The following is a 14,496-nucleotide window of genomic DNA, read 5'->3' on the forward strand; positions in this document are numbered from 1 at the left end:
GGGGCAGTAGCATGCACATTGAATTTTTCTGACGTGGAGAACATTCAGCCTGTTTGGTTGGTTGGTTCGTATTGTTGCTGGTTTATGAACTAACTGGTTCATGTAAGAGAAAAATACTATTCTGACTAAAAATTTACGATCGTTTACGATGAACCATAGCCAAACGAACAGGCTGGGTGGTCTAAGGGAAGGGCATAGCCGCCTAGCTTGTCTTAAAAGCGGGCACGTGGATTGGGCCACGTCGCCCAATAACCCGCTAACCGTACGATCGAGTCAGCTCGTCGCCGGAACCGTTGCATGCGAATGTTAGCGGGTCCGTGACCCATTAAACCGTGAAACCGGGCGGAGCTCATCCCCTCCTCGCAAGTTCGAGAAGGTGCTGGTCCCTGCTTTGCAGCCACGGGAGACGGCCGCCCCGCCCTCTCCTCCCAGTCCCAGAGTGCCCTGGAGCCGAGGGCCGAGCACTCACCCGCCTGGGACACCGTGGGAGGGGAAGGGGAGCCGCCGGGGCTCCCGAGGCGGCCCCACCCGAGCCATGGTGGCCGAGACCGCTGCGCCGTGCGCTCGCGCCAGGTTGTACTCATGTGTGTCAAGCAACAGGTACGATGGTTTCTTCTGGCGGTCACAGTAGACTGCAGGGAGCGCGACGATGGGGGCTCCATTGGGCTGGCCAGCCGGTGGAGCAAGACTGCGACGAAGCCCATCTAGCAGCCGTCGACTATCAACCGCAGGTGTAAGCTCCCCCAAGTTCGTCTTTGCCACTGCTGCTCCTTTGCTTCTACTGCTCTGGCCTATGAAATGATTGCTTGCAAGTGTTTGATAAAATGCCAAGTGATTTTGCTTTGTATTTACTGTAGAAAAAACGTGATTTCACCATTAATCTTCGACATTTGTTCTAAATCTCTATTGATTAGCTGCCCGCCCAAAAAAAAAAAACCGTGCTCATCTTGGCTCCGCCCCTGTTCATATGCAAAACAATTTGTTACTCCGTGGGTTAGTTCTCAAGTTTTCAGACATGTAGCCTTCATTTAAATGGATTGTTTCCCATTAAACTTTTTACTCTATATTTTCTCAAATCCCAGGATTGTATTATTAGAAGGATTATAATGAACAGCAGACATGTTCCACACAGGATGCATGCACCTGCATATCAGATTTTAGGGGAAAAAAAATATTCCGACAGAACTTCATCAAACGACACACTACTTACAGAGAAGATGACTTGCAGCAGCAACAATCTTTGTTGAATAGTGTTGCTTCAGTGAACAGCTAGCCTTCGAGGCATTTCGTCAAGCAACTGTGAATAGACAAACATAAATGGTTTGTATTGGCCTGATCAATTTACTGTTTCTTCGTATTCCTAGATATTAGCGTGTTTTCAGTAAATTTTATATATATTCCATACCTGTTGCCTCGGAGGATATAATTTATAATGTATCAGTTTACCCATTATGAAAACCTTCCGTTGCCAAAGAATGTGAATTCAAATTTCATAGTAAATACATGCGTTCTTTGAGGAGTATTTCTGTTAGCGCCCTTATTGTCAAAATAGCTTGTACAGTTGAGTTCTTACGTACACCACACGAAATGTGGCTTTGCAAGTTCTAAACACGGAGATAACTGCTGGTTATACTAGCCCAATCTAGAATAGGTGCTCCAAGGAGGGCACCTATTATAAAGGAGCGAAGCGACTGCCTATTATACTAGCAATCACTGATAACCCATGGATAGCACACAGATCTGAGTGCAGGGGCTAGCCATTGATCGGATTCGGGCGGTGAAGCGTCACAGCTGGTGGCTGAAATTGAGCATGGGGTATTGCTTGCAGGTGGGAGCACATGGGAGGCGTCGACGGCGGCAAAAGGCACTCGTGCGACTGGAGCAATGCCTGCATGCCGTGCGCCAGTGGACCAAACGCAGCGGGGCCGGACGGACGTCGCACGCATGGAGGAGGCACACTGTTGTCTCTCCACCACCACCGCTGGGCCGCAGCAACATGCTGCTGGTTAGCCACATCACACAGGGATGCACCAACAGGCCTGGGCCACAGCTACAAGCAAAGCCAGTGATCAAATCGGGAGTGTAAGTACTTTCACGCTTACATGAATCTAAAAAATCGAACCTTGGTGTTGGCTCGAAAGATAGGAGATGTATCTTCCTGATTGGAGTCCATGAGTATAGTTGATTTTGCTTAGCTGACAAAATGCTTCTTCCCTTAGTGTTAAAATTATCGAAGTAGGGGAAACATCTCGCAAGGTATATAAAATGATTTTACCTGATCCAACATCCATCTCAATTCATCTTTAATATTTGTATCTCTGAAATCGTTTGTAAACTAAACATGTTAACTTGCAATCTCAATTTGTCAATCTGATATTTTGGATCTTTATTCCTAAAGTTTGACTATCTACCGTGGTAGATGGTGAGTTGAATAGAGTGTGAGTAATGTCAGGTAAGCACTTTTTTATTTACCAATTATAAAATCTCAGTCCAATTCCTGCAATTCATACTTGGTTTAGTACTATGGTTTGATTTGTAATGACCTTCAAAGTGGGCACTGCTGAAATGTCTACATAATGTTTAACCTATTTTCAAGTTGCAGAACTCAATACCTCAATACTATGACATTGATTGTATACTGCATTCCGGCTTAGTTTAATCAAGTTTATAGACCATTTACTAATTTAATACATTTGAGGGGCAAAGTATATTAAGTATTAACTGAAAGTTCTAACTGGAAATTCCAACGCTGCTGGCCAACAACTCCTTGCTTCTCTAAATTATTTCTCGAATTCATCAGCTCCAGTTTGGGTTCAGTTTGATATAGTTCATTGTTTTGTTGTCAGTAACAACACAACTTTACCTTTATTGGTGATTCTCTCCACTATCAAGTGCTGGGAACATACATGGAAGACTATTTTTTACGCTTACTTTATCATCAAAAGATTTGTGCTATCAGTTCATATGGCAAGCCTTCCTATCTTTTACACAGCTTCAAGCTAAGTTAATGCCTTCTCTGTTTAGATTTGTATGTTTTGCTTTGATATTCTTATGCACATGGTAAGCTTGCACCTTATGGCTTGAGTACTAAAAAATCCATATATGGTACAGTCTTGAGACGTGGGTCCTCCTTTTTTTTTTGTAGCTTTGTTAAAGTCGGACAGAGTTCTGTTTTTCCCTATGACCATCACTGCCACCAAAAAAATTGTGTGTAACATCTGGTTTTTCAATTTTGAACTATCATAATTGATACCTCAGTTTCATCTTTTACACAAAATCACCAAACCAACTTTGTCGTTTTCACTTTTCACTAATATTTTTTCAGCTCTAAATATTCAGATCTCATTCAATTTTATTCTTCGATACAAAATATATGAACATGCACATATACTGGGTGGCTTCTGAAAAGTTTTCTGGATTCCCTGGACAATATGCTCCCAACCATCTGACTTCAGGTGCCCTTATTGTGCTACTTGAATATAGCCTTTGAGTTGCATAAGATAACTTCTCAAGAAAGTCATCACGACCCACCCCCGCGTCGTCTCTGAGGTGACTCGGGGGGCCTCCCGCCGCCACCCCCTAGGGGGCCCTCGGGGCCAGCCCTCTGGCCGCCGTCGCCGCTCCCTCCGACTTGCGGTGGCGGCGGCCCGTGGTGGCGTTGCTCAACAAGGCAGCGGTCGCAGTTTCCTCTCCCCCCGCTCCCTCTTTCCCCCTCGCTTCGCCCTCCCCGAGCTTTCCCTCAGCCGACAGCGTTTCTTGGCGTCGATCTGCCGATGTCTGTGGAGGTGACCGGCGTGGAGGGCCAGCGGCAGTACCCTCGTGCTGGTGGCCGGTTTGGCGCCTGGCCTGGCTAGCCCCGCGCTGCCAGCGGGCGGCCTAGAAGGCCAGCGGCCGCGTCCCCTGCCTGATGGCGGCGGGATCTGGCAGACCCGGCAGGCGCGCGCGCCCCCTGGTTTGTGGTGGCCGGATCTGGCATCAACGACCACCCCCTGGCCGGAGGCGGCTGGATCCGCCGGTCACGCCTGCCCCTTGGCCGGTGGTGGCTGGATCCGGCGGCCACGCCCGTCCTCTGGCTGGTTGCGGTTGGATCCGGCGCCCACGTCTCACGTGCTGTCCGCGGCCGCCGAGGCAGCGGTGGCTGGCCTTCCGCGCATCGCCTGGGCCCGGGGCGAGGCGACCGGGACTTGGTGGCCAGCCGGCTTGCTCTCGGACCAGCAGTCGGTGGGGGTCGGTTGGCTCGAGCCCTCGGTTCGTGTTCGTGTTCGAATTTGTTTTTCGTTGGGTATCACCCACGCCACTAAAATCAGTCTCCTTTCTTTGTTCGGGAGCAGAGCTGATAAAGAAAAGATGGGATTTAAGATGAGAGCCAGATGTGCGGCCCTGGCCATCCTTGGATGCGTGGAGTTCTGAGCGAAAGCTCAGCTCGGCTTTAGCCGAGCGGACGACGGTGACGACTCGGGCGCCACATACCTCCTTGGGGGCGTTGTTATTGAACCCCATGTTTCCTACCGATGGCCTCGGATTTTGGGCGCAAGCCCCGCCTTATATGTTGCAAGGCCAGTGGCGATGGCGTTCACGGTGGTCACCTTGGGCGTCACCCCCTTCTTGAAGGCGTCGCTGAAGAATCCCTTTGGCTCGTCCCCGTGTGATCGCCGACATCACAGCCTCGTTAGCTCGTGGTGGAGTTCCTCACTGTGCCTGTATGTGCCTATGTTCTACTCGCAATGGTTTCGCCTGCAGCAATCGAGTTTGCCGTCGTCGTCTAGCTCTCATAGCGGATGCTTTGCCGCTATCGTTCTTCTGGCGGGATGCTCTGCTGTCGTTGTCGTTGGCCTCCGCTCTAGCATATGCTTTGCTGCCGAGTGTGTTATGGCCGCTCCCCCCTGCGAATGCTTTGCTGCAGTGGGCGTTTTGGCGGATACTTGGCCGCCGTGGTTTTCGTTGGCGGATGCTTTGTCGTTGTTGCTGCTTTGGGTGGATACTTTGCCACCGTGGCATTGTCTTGTTTGTAGGCAACTATCGCGCTGTTGTATCCTATTTTTACAGGCTCAGTTTGTAGGTTCGGGTTTTGAGGGCGGTCGCTTTTTCTTTTCTCCTTTTTTTTCATGTTGTTATAAATTGTATTCCAGGCCACTCACCATTACCTTCGTGGTTTGTAATCTGTGCTACGAGGGTTCTCTCGTAGCTGCGTCGTATAATTCTCTTCTTCTTAATGATAAAAAGGGCTATATCCCCGGGCGCGAAAAAATATAGCCTTTGAAATAAGATCCAACCAATAGAAATTCTGTGTTTGTAACTTATTATTTTTGCTTTAATAGGTCATCAGAGTAAGATGCAAGCAATAACTATTATGTGTTTGTAACTTATTATTTCATACTTTTTTCTGCAGGTACTGTTGTCCAAAGCTACTGACTACTCATTTTAAAGATGCACAAATATTTAGGTGACTGGGCATCATACGAATTCCACGTTATCTTTGGAAAAAAGATGCACCATTTGGTGTAGATATAGGCTTCAACAAACTTCTGATATATGTATATAGCAGCACAGGCCACTACTCCGTACTTTACTAGGATCAAGTAGATTAATTAGGAGCTCGATCAAAAGATTTTGATCAATACGGCCCCTCAACGGAGTATATTTCACTGTAGAAGATATTGTCGTCCTATTGAACCAAGATATGTGGAATGGCGATGACCATAGTGTTGTGCCCAACAATCAAAACCTCCGGCCTGTTCGCCGATTGGTTTCTGGGCTTCTGGGCTGATTAGCCCGACTGGTGCTGGTTTATTGTGAGAGAAAAACATTGTATCATGGCTGATAAGCCCTGGCTGAAGCACGAACAGGCTGCTCGTCTCTATTCTTATTGCCAGTGGCCCAATCAGAAGGGAATGCGCCAGTGATGTTTGTGTTTGTGGTTTCGCTTTAGCTGCTGTTAGTAGTGGTTTGCTACTTGATAGAGTTATCTTAATTAGTCTTTGTAGATGTGATCCTCTTTTGCAAATCTCTCGTGGGGTTAGGTAGGTGCCAGTCTTTTTCTTTATCATCAATATAAATCTGCAGCTATCATGCTCGGCTCGTTTAAAAAAAGTTCACTAAAAAGGGAAATTGGAGAATTCCGGGATGAGAAAAAAAACTCAAAACTTCATTAGTAAGGAAAGAGAAGAACTCTCCTGTCCGGTGGTGGGCAGCGACATGCATATCCACCACATCACGCTTGGCGACGAGAATCCCCCGTTGCCTTCTTCAGTTCTCCTCGCTTCCTTCCCTTCGCCTCCCCAGCCAAGCAAAGCGAAAAAGCAAAGCATAGCCGACCCCCCACCCCACTCCAGCCAGTCAGGAATCGCCACCGGCGGAAGCAAGCCAAGCATCATCCCCCATCCACCAGATCGATTCCGCCGCCCACCCGCCCGTCCATGGATCCGTCGGCGGGGGCGGCCGAGCCGCCAGCGGCGGCGTGGCCGCCGTGGACATCACTCCTTCTGCGGGCGCTCAGCCGGCGTCGGACCTGGGTAGCGCTCTTCCTGGCGGTGTACGCCGCGCTGCTCTCCTCCTCCTGGTCCCTCCTCGCCTCCGTCCGCGCCTGGTACTACTCCTCCACCTCGGCCTCCGCGGCGCCCGCGTGGCCCGCGGCGCTGTACGCCTCGGTCATGTACGGCGCGGTGTTCGGGCTGCTCTCGATGGGGGCCGCGCTCGCCGTGGCGGCCCCCGCCATGCTCGTCACCTGGACCACCGTCCTCGTGCTGCTCGCCTTCGCGGGGCGCCCGCCCCGGTCGCTCGTCGCCGAGGGCCGCCGCGCCACAAGGGACATCGCGGGGCTCGCGCTCCGCGTCCTCCTGCGCGAGGGCAACGCCGTCGCCGCGCTCTGCGCCGCCGCCAGCTTCGCCGCGCTCCTACTCGGCCGCCGAGACGACGACACAGGCCGCGCTTCTCCTAGTTCCTAATTAGTAGTAGCTGTAACCTGTAGCCGCACCCCCTTTTACACCTCTTCTTCTTCTCAAGCTAGATTTTCTCCCCTCCAGTCCTGTCCTGTCATTCGGACGCAGCCACCTGCGCAATCCAATGTTGTGATAGGATTTGGGGGCGGGCGTCTCGGTGTGGTGTTTTCCGGCCTCTCTTCTTGGCCTGCGCTGATTTGTTTACTACTCACTAGGTGTAAATTAGTATCACACCAAGTTGTTTCAGTTACTCCACAAATTGGACAGTGTGGCATCTGTAATGAATGTAGCTTGTCTTTAGCTCTTGGCCATGAAATTGAATTGGGGGATCATATGCTGTACAAGATACCAAAATTGGTTCTCGTATCTATACCTATGTGCTCAAGTTCAAAAGATTGTTTGGATGACAAAATTGATTTCAAGGCTGACTAACCTTGCAGAAAGCATACATCCGTTACTGCTAGCACAACAAATATTCGAGTAGCGCTTTCTTTCAGATAATGTGATCTTCTGTTAGGGAGAAGAATATTGGCTGCTCTGGTGGAAGCCATCTTGGTCCAGTTGGAGCCAGCTATTACAGATGAAATTGTAAGTGTTGTTTTCTTCTTTCTTCCCCAGACGGCCAGACTTCATTCTTTTAATTAGCACAACAAATATTCGATTCGACTAGCACTTTCTTTGAAATGATGAGTTGTATCTTTATGAAATTTCAGTTGTAGTTCTTAGCTGAATGTGTGGCTTATCTGTCATGCGCAGTATTTATCCTCAGAATATTTTTATTTAACTTGTGTTGTTGTGTCAAATATCTGAGTTGTGCCTTGAAATTGTGAAATGGCAGTTCCCTTAGAGTTGTCAGTCACTGTACAGTTATGATGCATGCCCATTACTACTTTATTTAGCTTGGACACAAAATTAGGAAGGGCCAACACAACGACAGTGGTGACAAATTTGAAGACTAATCAATACAATGACATAAACATTACTACTTTACTTTGAAGTTGCACAGATATAGGGTTATTTTCAATCTTTTTATGGGCTCAACAGTAAATTGAAAATGTCTAAGCTCCCCCTTCTCATGCGTACCATCATAAAACCCCTGACAGAAATTGAATGAAAATTCTTCATATGCTGATTTGGTGGGGGAGAAGCATGTTAAGTTGGCTTCATGCAACCATCTCTTGTCCGTCATCCAGCTTCTGGCCTCCAGCCTGAGGAAAGTACCAGTGCAAGGTAGGCTTCATTGTAATTCTAGGTAGATAACTCTGGTATAATATTGCCTTTACTATGTGTTCGAGAAAAAAATGCCTTCACAGTCATGTAATATGATTTATTACTTTGTCAGGTATTGAGGACTTTATGCAACTGGCACTGGCATGTTTCCCATTGAGCATAACTGGAAGAATTTAAACAGATGAGTGAGAGATCAGTGATGCAGAAAGATCATTAGTGTTGGCTCTCTTCAGAAATGCCAGATTTTCTAATGGCGCAGCTTTGTCATTGTCCAGTACTGAAACTCTGATATTTAAATATTTTTAGTCACCTGTTTTACTAGTGGAAGAAATGACAGATGGCATAAATGATTCATTAAAGATGGGGACTGACCAAGGTTCAGTTAGTGGACTGTATTTGATTCTTGTCTCCTGACAAGTCACAGCCAATATTTCACGTACAGTTTACCGCTCTATTTCCCAGCCCTTCTGTCAATTTTCATTGGTCAAAGATTCTTCTTTGGGAGAGAATTGCTCATCTGCTCAACAATATGACACAAGCCAAAGTGCTGAGTTGATGCCAGATTCAGAACAGACCCTATGTCTTAGAGATGAACTCTCAGCCTTAATTGAGTCTCCTAATTTCAATTCCTGAAAACAGAGCTGACAGCACGAGATAAGTTATAGTATATAACAACAACACCAAAACCTTTTAAGTCCAAACAAGTTGGGGTAGGCTAGAGTTGAAACCTAGCAAAAGCAATCAAGGTTCAGGCACATGAATAGCTGTTTTTCAAGCATTCCTATCTAAGGCTAAGTCTTTGGATATATTTCATCCCTTCAAGTCTCCTTTTATTGCCTCTACCTAAGTCAATTTCGGTCTTCCTCTCCCTCTCTTCACGTTACTATCCTGGCTTAGGATTCTACTACGCACCGGTGCCTCTGGAGGTCTCTGTTGGGCATGTCCAAACTATCTCAACCGGTGTTGGATAAGTTTTTCTTCAATTAGTGCTACCCCTAATTTATCACGTATATCATTGTTCCGAACTCGGTCCCTTCTTGTATGACCGCAAATCCAACGCAACATACGCATTTCCGCGACACTTATCCGTTGAACATGTCGTCTTTTCGTAGGCCAACATTCTGCACCATACAACATAGCATGTCTAATCGGCGTCCTATAAAATTTGCCTTTTAGCTTCTGTGGTACCCTTTTGTCACATAGGACACCAGATGCTTGGTGCTACTTCATCCACCCTGCTTTGATTCTATGGCTAACATCTTCATCAATATTCCCGTCTCTCTGTAGCATTGCTCCTAAATATCGAAAGGTATCCTTCCTAGGCACTACTTGACCTTCCAAATTAATATCTTCCTCCTCCCGAGTAGCAGTGCCGAAGTCACATCTCATGTACTCAGTTTTAGTTCTACTGAGTCTAAAATCTTTGGACTCCAAAGTCTCCCGTCAGTAACTTCAGTTTCTGATTCACTCATGTCCGGCTTTCATCAACTAGCACTACATCGTCCGCGAAAAGCATACACCAAGGGATGTCCCCTTGTATGTCCCTTGTGACCTCATCCATCACTAAGGCAAACAGATAAGGGCTCAAAACTGACCCTTAATGTAGTCCTATCCTAATCGGAAAGTCATCCGTGTCTCCATCACTTGTTCGAACACTAGTCACAACATTGTTGTATATGTTCCTTAATGAGTCCCGACGTACTTCGTTGAGACTTTTATGTTTGTTCAAAGCCCACCTATATAATATTCCTTGGTATTTTATCATAAGCCTTCTCCAAGTCAATAAAAACCATGTATAGGTCATTTCTTCTTCTTCCTATACCGCTCCATAACTTGTCTTATTAAGAAAATGACTTCCATGGTTGACCTTACAGGTCATGAAACCAAACTTGGTTCATAGAGACTCGCGTTATTACTCTCAAGCGATGCTCGATAACTCTCTCCCATAGCTTCATAGTATGGCTCATCAACTTAATTTCCTCGGTATATTTACATCTTTTTAGATTCAGAAGCTGTTTTCCTTGTCTTATGCGTAATGGTTCTTTGGTGTTTTCTCATAGAGGTTGACGCCTTAGTTACATGAGAATTGTTGTTGTCACACCTGCAATCACTACCATCATCCATTATTAGGGAAATTGTACTTTTCAATATATAGGTCAGCCCATGCATATTGGATTGCATTTTTCAGAACATCCCAGTACGAAAAATGCTGCACCTAGTGGGGAGAAAAAGGATGCTGAAATACCCTGTGAAAGCATTTCTCATAGAGGTTGATGTCTGAATGTTTATCTATTCAGCACTTGTTTTACTAGTATTCAGTCATGTGTTGCGATATAAGATGAGAAAGAGAGAGCAGAGTAATGGGTGGATTAGCCAATGTATGGCTTTTATGGTCGCCTGTAATCATTTTTAATTAATTAATTTTAGCAAACAAGTGATTACACTAGTTATAGCTGTACTATGTATCCTCTGAAATACCCTGTGAAAGCAATATGATCAAGCCTATCAATATATTCTTTTAAATTGCAAATATGTAAATTTATTTGGTTGGTGTAATGTCAATACTTTTGCTACTATTGCTTCCATTTTAACAACAACTAGCTCCTGAGCTGAAATATAATTCGTGCCAAATGTATCGATTGCTTTATGTTATAAGATGCACACTGAAAACTATAATAATGTACTGTTTTGAAAAACCAAATGTGGTCATCTCTTTATGTTTTGCTGACTCTTGTTTGTATTTCAGCCATTGAACAAGTTGGAAGCAAAGGAACTGATGATACAAGCATGCCGATGAAGAAGCGCAAGTTGAATACTAGAATAGATTGGCTATACGAGCAAATTACGTGGTTGTAAAGTCTATCTGTTTACTTATCTATTATATAAAATGAAGCCAGTAGCTGTATGCTTCGGTACTATGTATTATATCTCTCAGGCACACTGACATGAGAATAGGGCATGGTTTCTTGGTTCATATAGTTTCAGAGAACACAACAACTCTTCAGGTTTTCGGTGGCTTTGTTGTTGTTGTGGCCGTTCAGTTTCAGCACTCACACTTATCTTCGTTATCATCTTTATCTCTGTTGTTTGCATGGAGTTACAGTTTATCATACAAACCAATGTGGTCTTAAGTTGTTGAAAAAAAAACAGTACTAGTAAAGCTATGAATTTCTTGTACATGAGTTTTTTTTTCTTTGAAGAGGTCTGCACGTTCCACTTACATTTGCTTTTTCTTGCCTTGTCGTCGGCGTTGCACCGTTGTTTTGCATTAGCTATGGTATTCCCAGTGACCATCCGCCACCACTACAGAGCTACCCATACCCACTAATTATTGCCCATTACTCATTGGATACGGATTATTAGAACACATTGGATACGGGTAATTAAAATTTGAATGGGTTGGAAACGGATAATTAAAATTTGAATGGGTGCTGGGGAAACGTGGACAGGCGGTAATGCCCTGGACGCTCGCTTGTTGGGCCTGCGGATCAGCCCGGCGACCGGCCTGCCTTCTTTGCTCGGGTGCAGCTGCTCTACCCAATCTCTACTGCGCATAAGTCATCCATAATATTCCCCACTCCGCTCTGACCGTCATGGCCGCCGCCACCGCGCCATCCGCCCGCCGTAGCCGCTAGCCGCCTCCACGATGGATGCTCCAGCAAGCAGGAGAAAGGAGGAGCTTCGTGTGACGCTGCCCCGCCGGCGAGTTGCCCATGCCGCTGCCACACCGGTGAGCTCCATGCAGTCGTCAACCTCCGCGCTGGTGTCGAGCTCCGCAGTGACGAGTCTCCATTTGTCCAAGAAGGAAGGTGATATTGTGCTGAAATCGTATGTTGCAAGCGTATGTTTCAACTGTTTTAGATGTTTCAGAGGTCAGTTATGTTGCAAGTTTATATCGATGTTGCAAAGCAGATCAGGATGTTGCACATGTTGCATTGGCGAAACACGTATGTTTCAAGTGTATATTTCAAATGTTTCATTTGTTTCAGACGTATGTTGCAAGTGTTTCATCTGGATGTTGCAAAAGTAGATCTGAATGTTGCATATACAAACATGTTGCAAGCACATGTTTTAAGTGTTTCAGGTGTTTCATACGTATGTTGCATGTGTTTCATCTTGATGTTGCATATGTTTGCAATCGCTACACAGTGTTTTCAAGTTTTTTCTGGTGTTTTACAAGTAGTTTTAGACAGTATGTTGTAATTGTTTCATCTGTTTCAGACCTATGTTGCAAAGTGTTTATCTGAATGTTACAAAAGTAGACCGGGATGTTGCACATATTGCAATAGGACCCACCTACTGGGGTGCGGCCGAGCAAGGTGCAGACGGTCCCGCGTGCATGTGCGTGGGAAGCGGAGGAGGCAGCGAGCGGTCCCCGAGTTGAGTCGGGCGCCACGTGGGCGCGCGAAACAGGTGCAGGCACAGGTACTGTCACTGGTAGAGAACCGAGCTTTACTCCCGGTGGGGAACCCCCTCTAGTCCCGGTTCCCCACCCGGGAGCAAGCATCCGGGACTAAAGGGGGGGTCCTTTAGTCCCGGGTCAGGAACCGGGACTAAAGGAGGACCTTTAGTCCCGGTGGGTAACACCAACCGGGACTAAAGGTGCCTCCTGACATGCCACGATGGCCGGCACCTTTAGTCCCGGTTGGTAATACGAACCGGGACTAAAGGTTTTTTTCTTTTTTCTTTTCTTTTCATTTTTTTGTTTTCTTTTCAAAATAGGTTTTCGAAGTCGTATTGTACGCTGCTAATTATACATTTATATGCGCATATAGTATGTTTCGGTTCAAGCACAATGAACGTATTAAATCACACAATTCAAGCATAGAAATATATATATATATATATATATATATATATATATATATATATATATATATATATATATATATATATATATATATATATATGCATGCATCATATATATATTTACATGCATGCATGCATATGTGTATTTTACATTATATTATTTCATGTGCATATATTACAAAAGATTGCATTATAGTTGTTGTGACATAACAAGTTTCTTCTCATCCTCTAGCTTGGCTTCAATGGCAGTGTTGGGTCGAAGTAGAACTCGCCCTTGGAATCGATGACCTGCTCATTAAAAAATCCGGCTATAGACTCTTGAATTGCTTTGATTTGGTCTTGCCGTATGACCTTTTCCTCCAACCATCGAGTCTACAGGTTTGAATTAAAGGAAAATAAATTAATATATGTACATATATATATATATAAAGACATAGTAACACAATCAATAATAATAATTAAATGAATATATAGTGTATTTTTAACGTACTTTGAGTCTCTCTGTAGGAGTTCTTTGGGAGAGCACCTTGATAAACTTGCAAACATAGTAACCACAGTAGTTGTTCCCCTGTTCCTGCCTCAGACACCACTTTACGAGAAAAAGATTTGTCATCCAATCTGGTGATCCGGTGAAAGCTATATGTTTAATTAATAAAGATGATGCGATTCAGGGGACTTACTTTCAATGGGATTACATTCAGTGGCGCTTTGCATTTTTCCATGTGTTGCTTCTCAATAAAGGTTTTCCAAACACTGCCCAATAAAAAATTTGCCACGTCATCAGATATAGTTAATCATCATGTTTGTGTGTATATATAGTTGCTAGAGATCCCGAAATTACCTCTGGATAATATCTATCATATCTTGGTAGTCTTGTTGTGGTTTTCTCATCGAGTCATAGATTATCAAGTGACTTTTCACCAGATCGATGTCCATCAATATCCAGTGATTGCTGCATGTGTTTATAGGATATAACGCATAACACTCATTAATTAACTAGAATCAACATATGAGCCATTAAGGCTATGATCGACATGATTAACACTCACTTGAAGTTATAGGGAAAGAGTATATCCTTCTTGTGGCGTTGGTTCACTAAGAAGTTCATGATGTTACTCTCTGACTCAGACTTCCAATTAGTCATTGGAGTAATTGGGTCTTTGAATACTATATGGGGATCAACAAAACCAATTTCATTGCAGCCTTCCTTTCTGAGCTCTGTCATTGTAAATCTGCATATATATAGTACTTGTTAGGATAATTTATATGCATATGCACACATATGATGAGTTTAATAATAGATCGAAAGAATTATTACTTACAGGCAATAGCAGCTAATGATAACTTTGTCCAGAGAGGTAAGGTGGCATAGTTGATGAAATTCTGCAAAGTCAACATACATAACATCATCGCCACGGAACCAATGTTCGTCTCTAATTCTGACACCAACGCAGAAGTCTCCACTGGTAGACGCCTGCATGTACCACTTGTTTAGCAGGTATATTTGCGTCCCCAGATC

General features: G+C 45.0%; 1 protein-coding gene and 2 long non-coding RNA genes across 3 annotated transcripts; all 3 read left to right on the top strand.

Annotated features, from left to right (window-relative positions):
* Positions 1-372: 372 nt before the first annotated feature.
* Positions 373-5,866, top strand: LOC136508958 (uncharacterized). Its single transcript, XR_010772158.1, has 3 exons — positions 373-731; positions 1,829-2,082; positions 5,390-5,866. It is a non-coding gene; the product is annotated as an uncharacterized lncRNA (long non-coding RNA).
* Positions 2,089-4,743, top strand: LOC136508957 (uncharacterized). Its single transcript, XR_010772157.1, has 2 exons — positions 2,089-4,248; positions 4,332-4,743. It is a non-coding gene; the product is annotated as an uncharacterized lncRNA (long non-coding RNA).
* A 345-nt stretch (positions 5,867-6,211) lies between the features above and the next one.
* LOC136508956 (uncharacterized) lies at positions 6,212-8,189 on the top strand. Its single transcript, XM_066503735.1, has 2 exons — positions 6,212-7,526; positions 8,042-8,189. The coding sequence occupies exon 1, from the start codon at positions 6,417-6,419 to the stop codon at positions 6,942-6,944; it is 528 nt and encodes a 175-aa protein (XP_066359832.1). The 5' UTR covers positions 6,212-6,416; the 3' UTR covers positions 6,945-7,526; positions 8,042-8,189.
* Positions 8,190-14,496: the final 6,307 nt, after the last annotated feature.

The sequence above is a fragment of the Miscanthus floridulus genome, chromosome 15, assembly GCF_019320115.1.
Source record: "Miscanthus floridulus cultivar M001 chromosome 15, ASM1932011v1, whole genome shotgun sequence".
NCBI lineage: Eukaryota > Viridiplantae > Streptophyta > Magnoliopsida > Poales > Poaceae > Miscanthus > Miscanthus floridulus.

What these genes read in the sequence shown, in the direction of transcription:
- LOC136508956 (XM_066503735.1), top strand. Translation starts at nt 6,417, where the DNA reads ATGGATCCGTCGGCGGGGGCGGCCGAGCCGCCAGCGGCGGCGTGGCCG.